General features: G+C 41.1%; 1 protein-coding gene across 1 annotated transcript; it reads left to right on the forward strand.

Annotated features, from left to right (window-relative positions):
• The first annotated feature begins 13,083 nt into the window (after nt 1-13,083).
• On the forward strand, nt 13,084-13,464 carry LOC112087548. The gene has a single exon (XM_024157456.1). It carries the CDS (start codon nt 13,084-13,086, stop codon nt 13,462-13,464), a length of 381 nt encoding a protein of 126 aa, XP_024013224.1.
• Nucleotides 13,465-18,562: the final 5,098 nt, after the last annotated feature.

An 18,562-nucleotide genomic window follows, 5' to 3' on the forward strand; every position in this document is an offset into this window, starting at 1 on the left:
AAGATTTTAATGACATCATAGACAACTCGGAGAAATCCGGAAGAGCAATGCGTGCAGAAGGATCCTTTGGAGACTTTAGAGCTTTTCTCTCCTAGAATGATCTCTGTGACCTTCAACACTCAGGGCAACTATTTCTCCTAGTGTGGAGTCCGTTACACCCATCTTGTGAACTGCAGATTATATCGTGCCATGTCTAACAGCTCTTGGGCCGAGCTCTTCTCTTCTAGAAGCTGCAGATATCACACACCTCGAAGCAACAACATAAAAGAAAAGGGGCCTCTTCAGGTACGATCGCAGACAGAGGAACAACACAGAGATTAGCAAACTGGTGGAATCCTGCTGGAGGGATGACCCTCCTGACTCAGTGGAAAACAAGATATCCAAATGTCGCTCTGCCATTTCAAGAGGAGATAGAAATTATTACTTCAATTCTCAGAAGATCATCAACGCATAAAAAGAAAGACTAGAGGTAGCAATGAGCTCACCAAACCACGATGAGGCCCTCCTTAAGGAAATAAAATGCAACCTGAGAAATGCCTACAAGGAAAAAAACGAGTTCTAGAAACAAAGAAGCAGAGTTCTTTAACTTAGTATTGGGAAAAAAACTCTGGATACTTTCACGCTGTTACACGCCGACACATCGTCATTAACAATTTTATGATATTGAGAATAAAGATGGCTTACCAATGTATGAAGAAGATGAAATAGCTCATGTTATAACCGAATACTTCCTGGATCTTTTCATCTACTAATTGTGATGAAATTAACGAACATGCACTCACACCATGCTTAACACCAGAGAAAAATGACCGGCTGATCTCACACCAAAGCTATGTTCTCTATTCACCCAGATAAGGCACCTGGTCCTGACGGCTTCTCTGTGGTTAGTGACAAAATTACAGAGGAGATCCAGGAGTTCTTCTCTTTGGAAACACTATCCAGATCACTTAACCTCACTCATGTCCGCCTTATCTCAAAACTCGAGAGTCCCAAACTGGTGTCGGAGTACAAACCAGTTGTATTATCCAATGTGTATTACAAAATTATTTCGAAGGTCCTCACAAGCAGACTACAGTCGATCCTTTCCTCCATCATCTCGAAGATGCAATCCGCTTTTGTCCCTAACAGAGCAATCTCTAATAATATGCTCATCATACACAAAATGCTCCACTTCCTCAAAGGATCAAAACCAAAAAACACTGTTCTATGGCCATCAAGCCTGACATGAGCACAGCCTAAGACAGGCTCGAATGGGACTTCATTGTCATTGTACTTGAGAGGTTTGGTTTCCATGCTAAGTGGATCAACTAGATTTTCCAATGTATATTCATGGTATCTTACACATTCCTGATCAACGGTGCGACTAAGAACACATCTTTTCTTAGAGGACAATCAGACAATGAGACACTCTCTCCTCGTTTATTTTCATTTTATGTGGAGAAGTACTATCCGGTCTATACCTCGCAAGCATTCCACCAAAATTCTGTAATGGCCGTTGTCAGCTGTTGACATTGATGTTTTGATTGCCGGAAACATGACATTGCGTAGACTGGAAGGGCCATCGCAATGGATTTAATCAGAACCTCTTTGCCTCCCAGAGATAAAACCTTCGCATACCACCCATTCAACCGAGTTTTTTTCATTTATAAACGCTAACCGTTTCCTTTTGGACCCATTAAAAGGTTGCTTGGCGTTAGATTGTAGAAACTTTTAAGTCTTTTATAGTTTTTAAAATCTTTTTTTAGTCAAACACACTTTTTCTATTTTATTAATTTTAAAGTCTTAAAAGTAAGACTTTTTGTTTTTGCCATGATTTTTAAAAACTACGTGGGATGAACTTTTACCCAACAAGCTTATAAAAATAAATATATTCTATTTTTTTATTTATTTCTTCCTCCCCAGAATTATTCAAAAGAATTTATAGATATATATATAAATAATTACTAACTAATTTTAATTAATTAAATCTTTTTTTTCTTTTTTCTTTTGAGATCCATTTCTTTATTTTTATTTTTAATTTTTTTGTTCTGTTTGTTTATCATGTTTTTAAAAGTAAAATTTAAATCATAACAGTAAAAAATTTTAAAGTAAAAGCTTACAATAAAAGCTAAAAGTAACAACTCTTACCAAGCAGATCCTAAAGCACTCTGGAAGACCCGTTTACTGAGTTTTTCATATAGAAACGTTAATATTTTCATTTTGAAACGCTAAATGTTTTAGAGTTTTAAAAGAACTTTTTAGGAAACTTGGACCTAAGGAGCATTTTGGAGCAAAAATATATTTTTGGATAAATTTAGACTATCAAAAGTTTGGCAACGAATAAAGACCTTCTCAATGTCTGATCATCCCAAATTTGAAAAAAAAAAAACATAGAGGAGACAACCAGCTTTCTAATGCAATTGGAATGAATGAGATCCAATGGTTAGATCTCCAAATATCCTCGTGCACTGAAGGAAAATGAACACAACCCCAGATGTGCTTGCACTGCGGCTCCGACCTCCTCACCCGCGGTGGGCCTAATTCCGACTCTCATAAGCCCTTTTCAAGCCCAACTAATTCCTTTCACTTATTCAGCAAAACCCTAGACGCCCCCAAGAGAAGAAAAACTATAAATACATTGTTTTTAGGTCTTTTATTACTTGTATATTTGCATGTTTTAGAATAAAGAACATTTTTTAAAGTTTAATTTAGCTTTTAATTTTAAGAATTTTTAGGGAGCTTTCTCGCCAATTTTATCTTCAATAAGAGAAGCTTTTATTCATTCTTTATCTTTTTACTTTACTGTTTTTTATTCAAAACCACTGATGATGCTAAACTCAGCTATGTCTGAGTACCGCAGCTGTGGCCAAGAAGGACACACCTCTGACCTACTCAGTTAGGCCCAATGATAACTAAGAGTTTTCACTCTTTAAAGAGGTTATCAATACCCCTGTCCTTGTAGTACAAGGGGTTATCAAACCAAACTTGTGACGGAGACACTACTCTATGTTACTTGTAATCTTAAGTCAAGATAGAATGATAAGGGTTTTAGCTAAACTAATTAACAAGCGAGTGAGCATAAAAATGAAACAGGAGATGAGGTTTAAACTCAGTAAAGATGCAAATGACAAACAAATGGTTTGATGATGATAATATACGATAAAGGCAGAAGCTTTAGACAGGATACTTGACTCGAGTGCTTCCAAGCTAAACTAAAGGGTTAATGAATCATTTTATCAAGCGGTTTCATTTAACTTTGAACTCAAGGCATGTTAATCTTCTCATGAAAGTATTAAACATCTAAACTGATCCTCTTTCATACCAAAATCCCTTTTGAGAAGCATAAATCAGTCAGCAATAAGATTCAGTTCAATATGTCATTTAAGAGAACAAACTATCACTCTTGCGATGAAAGACTCTTAAACCCTTAACCGAGTGGTTCAGACATTTCTACAAACACTTTTGATGCGAGATATGTCTCAGATCTGAACCTTAAGTGATGTGCTTGGATCCAGCTTAGAGATCTCGTCGGTTAAGGAATGAAACATGCAAGACTAGACACCTAAACCCATTAATCTATCTTGAAAGCACCCTAATCTACCTATCTAAAGCCGCTTAAACGACTACTCACTGATCATAACGAGCTCACTAAGTCCTTTGCAAGACGTGTAGCTGGTCATGATAAGGAGTTTAATGCTGGACGATAAAAGAAATAAAGAAAGAACAAGATTCTGATGCAAAAACGAGATATCGGATTAGATTAATCAGGTTTCAAAAAAGAGGCAAGTTCTTAAAGCTAAAAGATGATAAGAGATAAGATGATTAGTTTTTTTTTGTCCTAAAATGTATTTATAGCAAAGGGAAAGTGTCGCGGGTCAGCCCGGAACAAACCGGGTACTGAGCCGCCTTCTCGGGTCGATGGGTGAGTGCCACGGTGTGTCGGAGAGTGAAGCCGAGGCCTTGATGTCGAGGAGTGCACGTGAGCCAAGATCTAAATGGAGATCTCGTGAAGAACACGTCAAGAACATGCATGAACCCTAGTCTTCGATCCATCTTCACGTGTGTGTTCTTGAGCTGTCTTGTTCTTGATTCTGGGGTTGTGACAAGGGACCTCGCCATAAAATGTCGCGGGGCTTGGTAGTCGAGGGGTTCGGGAGAACGGAGTCCGGCATGCACGCCGAGGCCATTACACCGAGGTGCACGTTCAACACTTAGCCGTTTCCAGCTTCATTTCTTACGTGTGCATGCCTTGATCTCAACATGCCAGGGTGTCAGCACGAGGTCTAGTCCAAAATACTCCAAAGATATGAGCCTTGACTTGAGCAATGTCGAGGTAATGATGTCGAGGCCTGGGAAAGCACTTAGCGCGTATCGCAACTCATTTAGGCTAGCTTGTATCGACCAACTTGCCTTCCGGAAACAGTAACTTTCAACACACGGCTTCAATTCCTTTGAGACCAGTTCCATAGTCAATATGACTCAATAAGTTCGAGCTTTGGTGAAGAAACCGTTGGAGCTTGGGGAGTGGAAGGCTTCCTGGATTTCGCATCTTTGCACCGCATCGGAATCACCGGAAAAGAAGCTTTTGGACAGATGTGAACTCCGGAGACCGTACCTTTCGACCCATCACTCCGAATTGAGTGATTCCAGGCGTTCCGGAAAGTTCATTCACAGGTCTCAAACTTTGATGAAGACCGGGCAGGCTGGTTCGGACCGGAAGGGCTCCGTCCCTCGTGATCTTTGAATTCCGCTATTCGGTTCTCGGGTACGTGCAATATTGGTGCATCCTCCGGAAGCCATATCTTTCTCCTCACTTGTCCGAATTGGATGATTCCAACTGTTCTGGGATCTTTGCTTGATTATCTCCAACTTTGAAGAAGACCCCGCCAACTGATTCGGACTAGAAGGTTCCCTGGATTGCTGTTCTTTGAAACGCGCGGGCAAGGACAAGTTTTAACCGAGAAAAGCTTCCCGCGGTAAGGAAAATGACCGAGGGCTGTATACCGCGGTAAGCTTTTTGGCCGTAAAATTCTTCTCGCCTCGGCCTAAAATTTCACCTGAGGGAATTTTCACCCGATACTCGATTTTAACCGATTTTGGCCGTTCAGTAAGGATTTTGACCGAGGTTCCAGTCCAGCCGGTACGAGTTTTGGCCGAGAAATTTCTCCAAGCGGTTTTCACCATTTTTGACCCTTTTCTTCACCGTTTTCTTTCCTGCTCCTCTTCCTGAGCTCTAAATGTCCTCCAAAGCACCTGATAAAGACTTCAAAACATGCAAAACTCTTTGGGACCTAATGCAAGCCCTAGATCCTATTTTCGATGCCTAAGGACTCAATTTACATGGGAAAACACATGATGAGGAATCTAAAATGAAACTTAAATGATGTAAAATATAGACATATCAACTCCCCCACACTTGTCCTTTGCTTGTCCTCAAGCGAAAAGAACAAATGAGAGAAAGAGGTTGTAGTGCAAATGGAGCTCATATTTCCTTTTTAGAGAGAAGTGATCACAATGAGAACTCGGATTCATGCTCAAATATGCAATGCAAAGCTATACTCAGATATTTACCAACTAAAACACGGAATCTCCACAAGTTCTCATCAAATTCAACTCTTTCACATTCATTAAGTTCGTAACCGGTGAATCAAATGATGCAATGCTCAAACAAGCTGGCTTGGCCAGGGGAGGGTCATGAGATAAAAATGATCTCATCAGTATTCAAGGGGGTGTAATGCAGCAAGGGATCTCTCTATGAACGACCAAACTTTGGCAGAATGCTAAAGGTAAAAAGCAACCTATGCATACAAGGGCAAGACTCATCACACCCCACACTCCACTCAAAGCTTTCTCACTTGCTCACCCTCTCAAGATCCTCACTCTTCTCAATCGTTTTCTTTTCACTAGGGGACTCACTTTTTGTTTTCATTCTCGGGTCTTGGAGTGCACTTGTTCACACGGCTCTTATCTTTCACAGCTCCTAGCCTCTTTTCTTTTCTTTTTAGAACACTTGAGCCTTTTGGCTTCTTTTCATTTCAGAGACTAAATTTTTCTTTTAAAAACATCAGAGCTTGCTTCTTCAAATTCAAAACTCCAAGACTCGATTCTTTTTCTTTCATTCCCCTAGCTATTTCCACTTTCTCATGTCCACTCAACTCACCTTTTTCCACTCACCAACAAGTCTTTTCCCCCACACTTATTCCTCGCCAATACTCTCAGTTCCTTGATGTTGGAACATAGCACTCAATGAGACATGCCCTTGTCGCTCTAAACCTAACACTTTCTGCTAAGTTTGGTCCAAGGTGGCCTTTCAATTCACACACAAACATTGGCTCGAAAGAAGGACGGGTTGAAGGCGAGGGAACTGATCCATGATGCAGACTCAGCTACTTGAGCTAAGGAAAGAGAGTGGTAAAAACAACGATTCTAGCTCAAGTATGTATGTCGGTATCCACAAGCATATTCAAGCAATGCATCAAAAGATAATTTCAATTCAAGTTCAGGGTTATCACTTATTTAGAGTTGAGTGTAATTCAAACTTGCTTCTCAGATTTAAATCGTTTCAAGCTTTACAAGCACAGAATGAGTTTCAAGAGCATATTTAGTTCAAGTTCTCAAGTGATTTACTCTCTAGGAAAAAATCTATCATTGCTCCTTGCACTGATGCAATCCTACATGATGCAACTAGACTCGATCTTAAAATACAAAATGCAACTAGAATGATGCATTTTTTTGTGAAATTTTTTCAAGTTTATCATATGTACTAAGCTAGATGAGACTCAAGAATGCAAAAGTCAAATAAGAACAAAGAAAACAAGATCAGAAAACACAAAGCTCCTCCCCCACACTTAAATAACACAGTCCCTTGTGTTATAAAAGCGTGTGAGAGAAGGAAAAAGATAAACTAAATGTAATATGGTATATACAAGATGCATATTTACAAAGGTTTGAAGTCGATACCTCAGTCTGAGAGGTCTGATCCCAAGTAGTACGAGGGATTTGATGTTGAGCAGGAGGGTGTAGACTGACGTGGTGGGCTGCTCTCCGAGGGTTCAGGTAAGAAAGTTGTGGCAGGATCGATCCAGTCCTCTTTGCCTGGTGGAAACTCCGGGTTCCTCGCATTTGAGCTTTCTCCAACCTCTTCTTGTGTAACCGGTGCGGTTGAGGTCGCCGAGTTCTTATCCGGTGAGGATGGCCTGGTGAGTTGCTTGACCTTCTTTTTCAAATGCCTGACACAGTCCACCAACGCGTGAATGGTCTTGTCTTACCACTTACACCACTTTTGGAGGGTGTTCACTCGCGAATACAGCTTCTTGGTGTGGTATTCAGGTTCACCCCACACGTATGGATCAAAATGATATCGGCCTGCTCCAATCCTTCTCTCAGCGTGTCTCTGTTCCTCATTTTCACATCCAGCCGGTCCATTCTTGTTCTGAGGCTTACTAGTCGCGGCTTTGGTGCACTTGCGCATTGGTGGATCGAGAGATGGGTTGTACAACTGATCTTTGAGGACATAGAAGGAGACGTTACACTGCTTATCAAGCATGGTGAGGCCTCGGTTAGGCAGTAGAACCTGTGTCCCGTCTCTGTGCATCAGCGTGAAGTTGTAAACCCATTTGTCTCCTGACTTGCCTCCGAAGAAACCACTTTTACTTAGGTATTGCTCATCAATGAGACTCGGCTTTGACGGTGAATCAGGGAATAAAAACCCTTGAGCTCTCAAAATCTTAGTGACAATCCAACCGTTCTGAAGCCTCCTTGCTCCTTTCTTCTTTCGGTCGCACCATACATTGTGCCGGTAAGTGAGCATTTGAATCGCAAAGAACGCGCCTAAAAGGGCACATGCATTGGCCCTTGGAACTCCTTCTTGTTCTTCATTTGAGTGATGAGCGGCTTAAGTCCAAGTCCTAACAGCTCAAGCTCGGCCGTGTGAATTACACCAGGGTTATAGGTCGAGAAGAATGTAGAGGCTAGGACTCGGTTTGTATATCTGATCGCAGGGTTCCTGATGCAACTTGTCTTGCTCTTGCCTCCTAAGTAAGGTCCGAAGGCAATTGTTTCCCACAGGGCAGCCAACTCTTCTTTTGGGTATACAAACTTGTCAAGCGAGCTTCCATTCCTCTCAAAACCAAATATCTCATCAAGCTCCTTGAAACTGACCTTGTAGTGCACGCCTTCCATGTCAAACTCTATGTGGCCGAACCCTTTGCCATGTAAACGCTTGGGATCTCTCTTGGGGTATATGATAACCTCCAAAGTGGCAAGAAACTGTTGTGTGATCCCCTCATAAGCAACATCGCTCATCTCAAAGAACTCGGCCAAACCCATGTTTTGAAAGATGAGGGTAAAATCATCGAGTATCTCAAGCTTTCTCAACAACTCCATGTCAGGAAACCGACCTTGAGCCACCTTTATAGAGTTAAAATGGTCTAAATACTCCTCAGTAGTCGGGAAATGCTCTTCCTCGGGCTCGACCTTCGGTTCCTTCTTCGGCCTCTTGCCACAATCGGCTTCATGAGGGGCCAGGGCTCTCAGCTCATCTTCATTGTTTCCAGTAGCTGCCTGATTCCCATTCCTTCTTGATTCAAGAGCCGGTACCGGAGTGAGCTCGGCGTTCCTTGCTCGTTTAGCAGCTGGCTCGCCATCGGGTCTTGTTGAGGCTTTCTTGCTTGTTCCAGCATTACGTGCCAAGGCAACGGCTTTTCCTTTCGTACCCCTCCTTTGGACCTCGCTTTTGTTCATCTCATGAGCAGGAACGGTTCGTTTGCCGGTCATCTGCAAGGGAGATTCTCAAGAAAACCGTTAGAATTAAGTATATCGCTAAGCACATGTATCTCAAGATGGCAAGAACAGAGATTTTTCTATATCAAGACCGGTCTTATAGCTTCTTCAAACATCAAAGAGATTAACAACAAGCTAGAACAACCGGTGAGAGGCAAGATATCTAGACAGCTCAGCTCAACAACTTAGTTCACCATTAAAGCCGATTCCAAGCGCATTTTCTCAAAAAATTTTAAAACTCAAGAACAATTGATTTTAAGTGCAAAGACCATTTTTTCATGTGTTGTCTACCCTTATGGAATTTTTAAAATTGTTCCCAAAGGCCGATATGTTCTAAAAGAATCGATTCCACATTTTACAAACATTAAAGCTCGCAAAGGATGAAGGAAAAAGATGAGTCCTTTAAGATGCAAATACCTTTGGGAATCCAAGATTCAAGCTCAGTGAGATGCTTATGCAGAATAGACAACACCCTAACGAGTCTAGAGCACTTGGAATCACGTGAAATGAATGAGAAATGAGAGAGTTGCGTTCGCGAAATGCAGAGAAAAGAGTGAAGAAGGCAAACTCTGCGTTTTAGCTCGGTATGGAGGCTGGTATGGGCTGGAGCGCGCTTTCCAGCTGGCATTTGGACTGTTGTGGGACTGGTCCCCCCTTTTGCTCCAGCTCCAGCCGTTGACTGCGCCAAAAATCCTCTTGACCGAGGGTTCAAATTCAAATTACCGCGCAAAGCCTTCAAATGGACGCGGTGTGGGAATGACGTGGGCCGTACGGTCTAACCCGATTTTTCTCGTGTTAACTTGAGCGGCCTCGACTTGTTCCACCACGAGGGTACCAAGCCGAGTGGTTTGAACTCATGCTAACGAGTAAATCTCCATGGCCTTCAAGTCTTTTCCTTAGACCGCGCAAAGCCTCTTCTTTGATCTAAGTGTTCCAAGTGTTCTTGTTTTTTGATCGTTCTTGAAACCGGGCACCTCGTCACGCTCCACCACGAGGGTATCATGCCGAGGTAACTTGTTTTAACAAAGAACACTTGGTGCTTGGGAGTTTAAACGGGCTGGCCTTGGTGTAAACCGGTCGCGGCCTCGGATCGAGGTTTTTAACCGTTTTAAGTAAACATCACTCCTCGGCATAATTATACCGAGGTGTTCACACCGTGAGCCTCCCCCACACTTAGTCATTTCACCACTTCACTTCACATACACGGCCATGATGGAAATAAGTCGAGGAGTTTAGCTGAGGTTCTCAAGCTTTCACTCGGTAAAAGGTGACCGCGGTATGAATATACCGAGGGTCGATACCGAGGCTATGAATACTCTCTGACTTAAATCATCAGGCCGTGTCTTTTTCAAGCTTTTCTCTCAAGGCTCACTGTCTAACTCCTGAAACACTTAACAAACCCTTCAAAAAGCTTCAAATAAAAAGAAAAAGAAGATGAAAAACGAAATATTTACAAGGATAAGCTTGGGGTGTCTCCCAAGAGCACTTTGTTTAACGTCCCTAAGTTTGAATTTTCATACCTTTTCAGGCTGATTCCAGTTCAAGAAGAGGAACTGAGGTAGCTCCCTCTCTTCTTTCTGATGCCAAGTAATTTACCCTCTGACCGTTTACCACAAAGCCTTGTCCATCTTTTCCTTTTAACACGACGGCTCCATGAGGCCTTACTTCAAGAATTGTGAACGGACTGGACCACCTAGACCTTAGCTTCCCAGGGAACAGCTTAAGTCTCGAGTTGAACAACCGAACTTGGTCCCCTTCTTTGAACTCTCTCTTGTGTATCTTCTTGTCATGGAGCGCCTTGGTCCTTTCCTTGTAAATTTTAGAGCTCTCAAAAGCATCTAAACGGATTTCCTCAAGCTCGTGAAGCTGTAAACCCTCTTCTCTTGTGCGGTCTTGATGTCAAAGTTCAAAAGTTTCACTGCCCAAAGAGCTTTGTACTCCAACTCAACCGGTAAATGGCAGCTTTTCCCATAGAGCAATTTAAACGGTGAGGTTCCAATGGGGGTCTTGTACGCGGTTCTATAGGCCCACAAAGCATCATCAAGTTTCTTGCTCCAATCTTTCCTGGATGAGCTCACGGTTCTTTCCAAAATGGCCTTTATCTGTCGGTTAGAGACCTCCACTTGGCCGCTGGTTTGCGGATGATAAGGGCTTGCCACCTTGTGCCTCACTCCGTGCTTCTTCAAAAGATTCTCAAGAGTCTTATTGATGAAATGGCTTCCCCCATCACTGATAACTACTCTTGGAACTCCAAACCGTGGGAAAAAGATGCTCTTGAAGAGTTTTACCACCGCTTTTGAATCGTTGGTTGGAGATGCAACCGCTTCAACCCATTTACTCACATAGTCCACCGCGACAACGATATACTGATTCCCGTATGAGCTTACAAAAGGTCCCATGAAGTCAATGCCCCAATGATAACACCGGATTTTTACCATTTTTATGGATCGTTTTAATATCTTATGCATGTGTTTTAACTCTGTTTTCAATGTTTTTTAAGTGATTTCTATGTTTTAGAGTTTTAAAAGACTTTTCAGGAAACTTGGACTAAAGATGTGCAATTTGGAACAAATGAGCAATTTTGGATAAATGCAGACCGTTAGAAGTATGGTACTCGATGGAGACCTTCTCACCGTCTGATCATCCCCAAAATTTGAGAAAACATAGAGGAGACAACCAGCTTTCTAATGCAATTGGTTTGGAGACAATCCAACGGTTAGATCTTCAGATATTCCCGATGCACTCAAGACAGAAAATACAGTCTCGAATGAGAGCATAGGCCGCGACCGCGGCCAGACCATGATTCCCCGCGGTCAGGACCACCGCGACCGCGGCCAGACAACGTTGACGTCCGAAAGTGACCTAATTCAAGCCCAAGTCCAGCCCACTACTCATTCTTCAAACCCTAGACGTTTCCAACGAATTAGAAGGCTATATATATTCGTTTTAGGTAATTCTAATGACCAAGTCGTGGAGAGAGAGCAGAAGAGAGCTGCACGCCTCGGAGTTGCCGTCTTCGGGAGAAGAAGGAGTCGCCGAAGGATCCATCATCGATCTTCATCTTCATCCTCGTTCTTTGTTCTTTACCTTTCTGTTATTTAATTTCCAGCAAACTACAATACTTCTGTGATTTTTTTATACACTATGATTGAGTAATTCCCTTGTTGGGTTTTAAGGGATTTTTCAAAGGGATTCATGGATTGATTTCTGGTTTGTTAGATTAGGGTTTATCTTTAGATTTCTTCGTCTAAATCTTCGTTTCGTTTATGTGGCTTGGATCGATAATCTAGCTACTGCGATTAGGTTGATTTACTCACCGAAAGTGTTTGTTGAATCGATTAACCCTATTTAGATGAACAAATTTTCTTAGACGGCGTGAGTCGATCTAAAGCTTTTTGTGAAATTATCAAACTAATTTATCTAGAAACTTAGAGAACTGAATGGGAGTTTAGTAAATCTGAGTGAATTAATTTGTGATTAATAATAATACGTGAGTAGGTTAGTCTGAGTTTGATTTCAGGAACACATCTATAGAAAACTCTATGTTTGATTCTCTTGTTAGCTATTCTATGATTCCCGGCGAATTCCCTAACGCCCAACACCTTCTCGTATTGATTTGATCTTATTGTTTACTTCTTTTTAAGTTTATTATTTGCTATTTTCGTCACTGTTCACAACCCCCAAACAAACACCCATATTTTCATCTTAGCTCAGTTCTCATCTCAAGTAAACTCGTATTGCAGTTACTTGGTCTTTAGTGGATCGACCCCTAAGTATTACAACGTACATCTGTGCGCTTGCAGAAAACTAGGGTTAAAACCTGAGCACATCAAGTTTTTGGCGCCGTTGCCGGGGACCTTTAACGTTGCCTACGAGTTTCAGGTCAGAATCGAGTCTAAGGTACGTTTTCTTGTTCATTTTTGAAAAAAAAAAAAATCTATTTATTATTTTATATAAAAAATATATATACATATATAGAAATTAATATATATAAAAAACGGAAAAATACAAATTTATATATATATAACTAAAAAAAAATATTTATTATTATATAAAAATATATATATATACATCTATATATTAACATAAGGTAGCTACACCTTATCACCCACAGACGAGTAGCCAAGTGGAGGTATCAAACAGAGAACTCAAAAGAATTTTGGAAAAGACAATAAGACCGACAAGAAAAGATTGGTCAGCAAAGCTCGATGATGCTCTTTGGGCATATAGAACTGCGTTCAAAACCCCATTGGGCACTACACCTTTTCAACTTGTTTATGGTAAGGCTTGTCATCTTCCATGGGAGTTAGAGCTCAGGGCATAATGGGCAATAAGAAAGCTGAATTAGATATCCAGACGGCAAATGAGTTAGACGAGATTCGCCATAACGCCTATGAGAATTCTAAGATCTATAAGGAGAAGACGAAGGAGTTTTATGACAGGAAAATAGTTCATAAGACGTTCTCACCTAATGACCAGGTTCTACTTTATAACTCACGTCTAAAATTGTTTCCCGGAAAGCTTAAATCTCGATGGTCTGGACCTTTCAAGATCAAAGAAGTTTTACCCTATGGTGCTGTGGTTTTATGGAACCGTCAAGGAGGCGATTTCACTGTCAATGGACAACGTCTTAAGCCATATCTTGTAGATATTCAAGAAGAAAAGGAGGATCCAATCTCCTTAGCAGATGCGCATAATGCCTAAAAGACGATCAAGTCAAGCTAACGACTTAAAACAAGCGCTTAGTGGGAGGCAACCTACTCGGTATTTTACTTATTTTCCTTTGATCTTTATTTTCTATTTTGTTGCATTTTTTTTGTTTCATTTAATTTCAGGTTTTTACAAAGAAGAACGAATAAAAGACGAGAAGAAATCATAAACCGAAAACCGGCCATCACTCCGGCCCCGGTGAAACTTCGACCGACGGTGCAACCGCGACTCATTCTTCCGGCAAGGTAAGTACATCTAAACACTTCAAATTTCTACTTCCTTATCCATCCTTTCTTAGATTTCATCACACTGAGGACAATGTGAAATAAGTCTGGGGGAGGATGTTCATCCGTTACTAACGAAATTTGATTTGTTTTGAGTTTGTTTTGGACATAAAAACTATTCAAAAAGTTTTCGAAAATTTTTTCAAAAACTATTCAAAAAGTTTTCGAAAATTTTTTCAAAAATTTTTCAAAATGTTTTCAAACCAGAAACATAAATAAACAATACTTTGATGATTTAGACCAGTGTGCTTCTACGCTATTTCCTCGTTTTTTGCTCTTTCTGTGATTTAGGCCTAGATTAGGCGGTAGCTAGAGTACTTACACTACGAACTCCCACCAGAGGACTTCTATTCATGGAGATTCTTTCTGACAGGATATACTAGCTCATTTTATTTGAACTTAATCTTGACTTAACTTTCTCATTAAAGCATTAGATCAGGGAAACGAATCATACATTCAGGACTCCTTTACCCTTTTACCACTCTTTGTTGATCCTGAATGGCTAGTTCACATTTAGCTAGTTCCCCACCGTAACCCAGCCTCTTTCAAACCACATGCACTCTTGTTTTTCATTGTCCCATATGCAGATATGTGCAAAAACGTCGGAGAGAAAGAGGATCAACGCGGTGTTCAGTCACTGAAGACAGAGACCTGCGATTTCATTGGAATGGTTTAACAAAAGGAGAAAACTCAGTTTGCCTTGGAAAAACTTCAAAATCTTGGTACAATTTCGTCCCTTAGACTCTCTCTCTATAAAAGGTTGTTTTCCCTTCGCAAAAAAAAAAAAAAATCGAAAATAGATGAAAAGGAAATAAAATATAAGAAAGGAAATAAAATAAAAACCTTAAGAGAGTCTAGGAGGATCGATTTTATACTTGAGGCAAGCTTGATTCGATTATTTGGAGTTTTGGAGTTCATCCATCTGATTCCTAAAAAAGATCTAAGTCTGGGGGGAGTAGCTGTTTACAACAATGGAGGAAGATTATGCCACAGCATTTGGCAAAGGAGAAGTGACTGAAAATCTGCGGTCATCATTAAGGTCCTTCTCTCTCTTGCGGTTTTGCATAATATCTTGCATCCCCCAGTTCTTCAGGTAACCCGAAACACTTAAACTCCACCACTTAAATAGCCTTTAATGCCAAACGCCGTCTACCCTGAATAATGCCTTTGATGAGAATTCACTACTATACTTAGTGAATGTAGAGAGCTAGTTGACTGGAAGTTAGATCTAAGTGTGTAGATTTTTGCATGACGGATTAACGGACTAGTTTGTTTGTATTTTGGTGAGAATTTTCTAGACTAGATCCAGATAGATGTTTTACGATAGGTTATGGTTTAGAAAGACGGTCACTGAGATATAGTTTAGTTCCTGTGGGTTTTTAAAGATTCTTTCCTAGCTTGATCTATGTTTTGTTTGAGGACAAACAAAGGTTTAAGTCTGAGGAGTTGATAACACCGGATTTTTACCATTTTTATGGATCGTTTTAATATCTTATGCAGGTTTTTTAACTCTGTTTTCAATGGTTTTTAAGTGATTTCTATGTTTTAGAGTTTTAAAAGACTTTTCAGGAAACTTGGACTAAAGATGTGCAATTTGGAACAAATGAGCAATTTTGGATAAATGCAGACCGTTAGAAGTATGGTACTCGTTGGAGACTTTCTCACCGTCTGATCATCTCCAAAATTTGAGACAACATAGAGGTGGAGACAACCAGCTTTCTAATGCAATTGGTTTGGAGACAATCCAACGGTTAGATCTTCAGATATTCTCGATGCACCCAAGACAGAAAATACAGTCTCGAATGAGAGCATAGGCCGCGACCGCGGCCAGACCATGATTCCCCGCGGTCAGGACCACCGCGACCGCGGCCAGACAACGTTGACGTCCGAAAGTGACCTAATTCAAGCCCAAGTCCAGCCCACTACTCATTCTTCAAACCCTAGCCGTTTCCAACGAATTAGAAGGCTATATATACTCGTTTTAGGTCATTCTAATGACCAAGTCGTGGAGAGAGAGCAGAAGAGAGCCGCACGCCTCGGAGTTGCCGTCTTCGGGAGAAGAAGGAGTCGCCGAAGGATCCATCATCGATCTTCATCTTCATCCTCGTTCTTTGTTCTTTACCTTTCTCTTATTTAATTTCCAGCAAACTACAATACTTCTGTGATGTTTTTATACACTATGATTGAGTAATTCCCTTGTTGGGTTTTAAGGGATTTTTCAAAGGGATTCATGGATTGAGATCTGGTTTGTTAGATTAGGGTTTATCTTTAGAGTTCTTCGTCTAAATCTGCGTTTCGTTTATGTGGCTTGGATCGATAATCTAGCTACTGCGATTAGGTTGATTTACTCACCGAAAGTGTTTGTTGAATCGATTAACCCTATTTAGATGAACAAATTTTCTTAGACGGCGTGAGTCGATCTAAAGCGTTTTGTGAAATTATCAAACTAATTTATCTAGAAACTTAGAGAACTGAATGGGAGTTTAGTAAATCTGAGTGAATTGATTTGTGATTAATACTACGTGAGTAGGTTAGTCTGAGTTTGATTTCAGGAACACATCTATAGAAAACTCTATGTTTGATTCTCTTGTTAGCTATTCTATGATTCCCGGCGAATTCCCTAACGCCCAACACCTTCTCGTATTGATTTGATCTTATTGTTTACTTGTTTTTAAGTTTATTATTTGCTATTTTCGTCACTGTTAACAACCCCCAAACAAACACCCATATTTTCATCTTAGCTCAGTTCTCATCTCAAGTAAACTCGTATTGCAGTTACTTGGTCTTCAGTGGATCGACCCCTAAGTATTACAATGTACATTTGTGCGCTTGCAGAAAACTAGGGTTTAAACCTGAGCACATCACCCAACAGTCGAAGACCTCTACTTCAAAGATTGGGTTATGAGGCATTTCATTCCTCTTGGATATGTTACCGTGCCTTTGACAAGCTTCACACCTCGAGACTACATCTTGAGCATCTTTGAACATAGTCGGCCACCAGAAACCGCTTTGTAAAACCTTGGCAACCGTCTTGAATGCACCTAAGTGACCACCATAAGGGGAACCATGGCATTCTTGTAGCACCGGATGGATCTCTTCTTCGGCCAAGCATCGCCTATAGAGATGGTCCTTGTTAAGCACGTAAAGATACGGCTCATCCCGATGATATCTCATCACATCTCTAAAGAACTTCTTCCTCTGATAAGTATCAAGATCTGGTGGCTCTAAACCGCATGACAAGTAGTTCACTAGATCCGTGAACCATGGGAGGCTTCTTTCCTTGATCGTGTTGGCCTCCTCCACTTCTAAGTAAGACCTGACTAGCATGAGATGTTCCTCAGGTAAAGCATCATCTATGGGGACATGTTCTTCAATCCTCAGCCTAGAGAGGTGATCTGCGGCTCCGTTCTCAATGCCCTTCTTATCAAGTATCTCCATGTAAAATTCTTGGAGCAACAAGACCCATCTTAGAAGCCTCGGCTTAGCGTCCTTCTTAGACATCAGATACCTCAAGGCCGCGTGATCTGTATAGACTGTGACCTTTGATCCCACAAGATAACTCCTGAATTTATCAAATGCAAACACAATGGCAAGCATTTCCTTCTCGGTGGTCGCATACTTTTCTTGAGCCGAGTCTAAGGTGCGGCTTGCGTAATAGATCACATGAAGCTTTTTATCTTTCTTTTGCCCCAAGACAGCTCCCACAGCATAATCAGATGCATCAGTCATCACTTCGAATGGTAAAGACCAATCAGGGGCTTGTACAATCGGTGCACTGATCAAAGCTTCCTTGATTCTTTTAAACGCTTCCTCACATTCTTCATCAAAGACAAACTCCACTTCTTTGCACAATAGCCTAGTCAAGGGTCTAGCTATCTTGGAGAAATCTTTAATAAACCGCCTATAGAACCCTGCGTGGCCAAGGAAGCTTCTTATTCCTTTTACAGAAATTGGAGCTTGTAAGTTCACCATTACTTCGATCTTAGCCTTGTCTACCTCAATGCCCTTCTCTGATACCTTGTGTCCCAAGACAATACCTTCTTGGACCATGAAATGGCACTTCTCCCAGTTCAAGACAAGCCTATGCTCCTCACATCGCTTTAGAACCTGAGATAGATTAGCAAGACATTCGGAGAAAGAGGAGCCGTATACGGAGAAATCATCCATAAACACCTCAACTTTCTCTTCAATTAGATCAGAGAAAATGTGCATCATGCATCTTTGAAAAGTGGCCGGTGCATTACATAAACCGAAAGGCATTCTCCTATAGGCATAAGTGCCATAAGGGCAAGTAAATGTTGTTTTCTCTTGATCTCGGGGGTCTATGGGTATTTGAAAGAACCCCGAGTACCCATCAAGAAAACAAAAATAAGGATGATTAGCTAGCCGTTCAAGCATTTGATCAATGAATGGTAAAGGAAAATGATCTTTTCTTGATGCAGAATTCAATTTCCTATAGTCAATGCACATGCGATGGCCGGTTATAGTTCTTTGTGCTATAAGTTCATCCTTATCGTTTTTCACCACCGTGATCCCACCTTTCTTGGGCACAACGTGTACAGGAGATACCCACCGTGAGTCAGAGATTGGGTAAATTATCCCTGCCTCGAGGAGCTTTAGTATCTCCTTCTTAACCACCTCTTTAAGGTTCGGGTTAAGGCGACGTTGGTGCTCAATAGAGGACATGGCTTGGTCCTCTAGGTGGATCCTGTGGGTGCATATGTCAGGAGAGATCCCTCTAATATCAGCCAAAGAATACCCTATGGCTCTCCTGAACTTTCTTATTTCACTAAGCAATGCACGTTCTT

The sequence above is a fragment of the Eutrema salsugineum genome, unplaced genomic scaffold (genome assembly GCF_000478725.1).
Source record: "Eutrema salsugineum unplaced genomic scaffold, Eutsalg1_0 scaffold_17, whole genome shotgun sequence".
Taxonomy (NCBI): Eukaryota; Viridiplantae; Streptophyta; class Magnoliopsida; order Brassicales; family Brassicaceae; genus Eutrema; species Eutrema salsugineum.

Bases quoted from the DNA above. Each gene is read 5' to 3' on its own strand.
- LOC112087548 (XM_024157456.1), top strand. From the start codon at position 13,084: ATGGGCAATAAGAAAGCTGAATTAGATATCCAGACGGCAAATGAGTTA.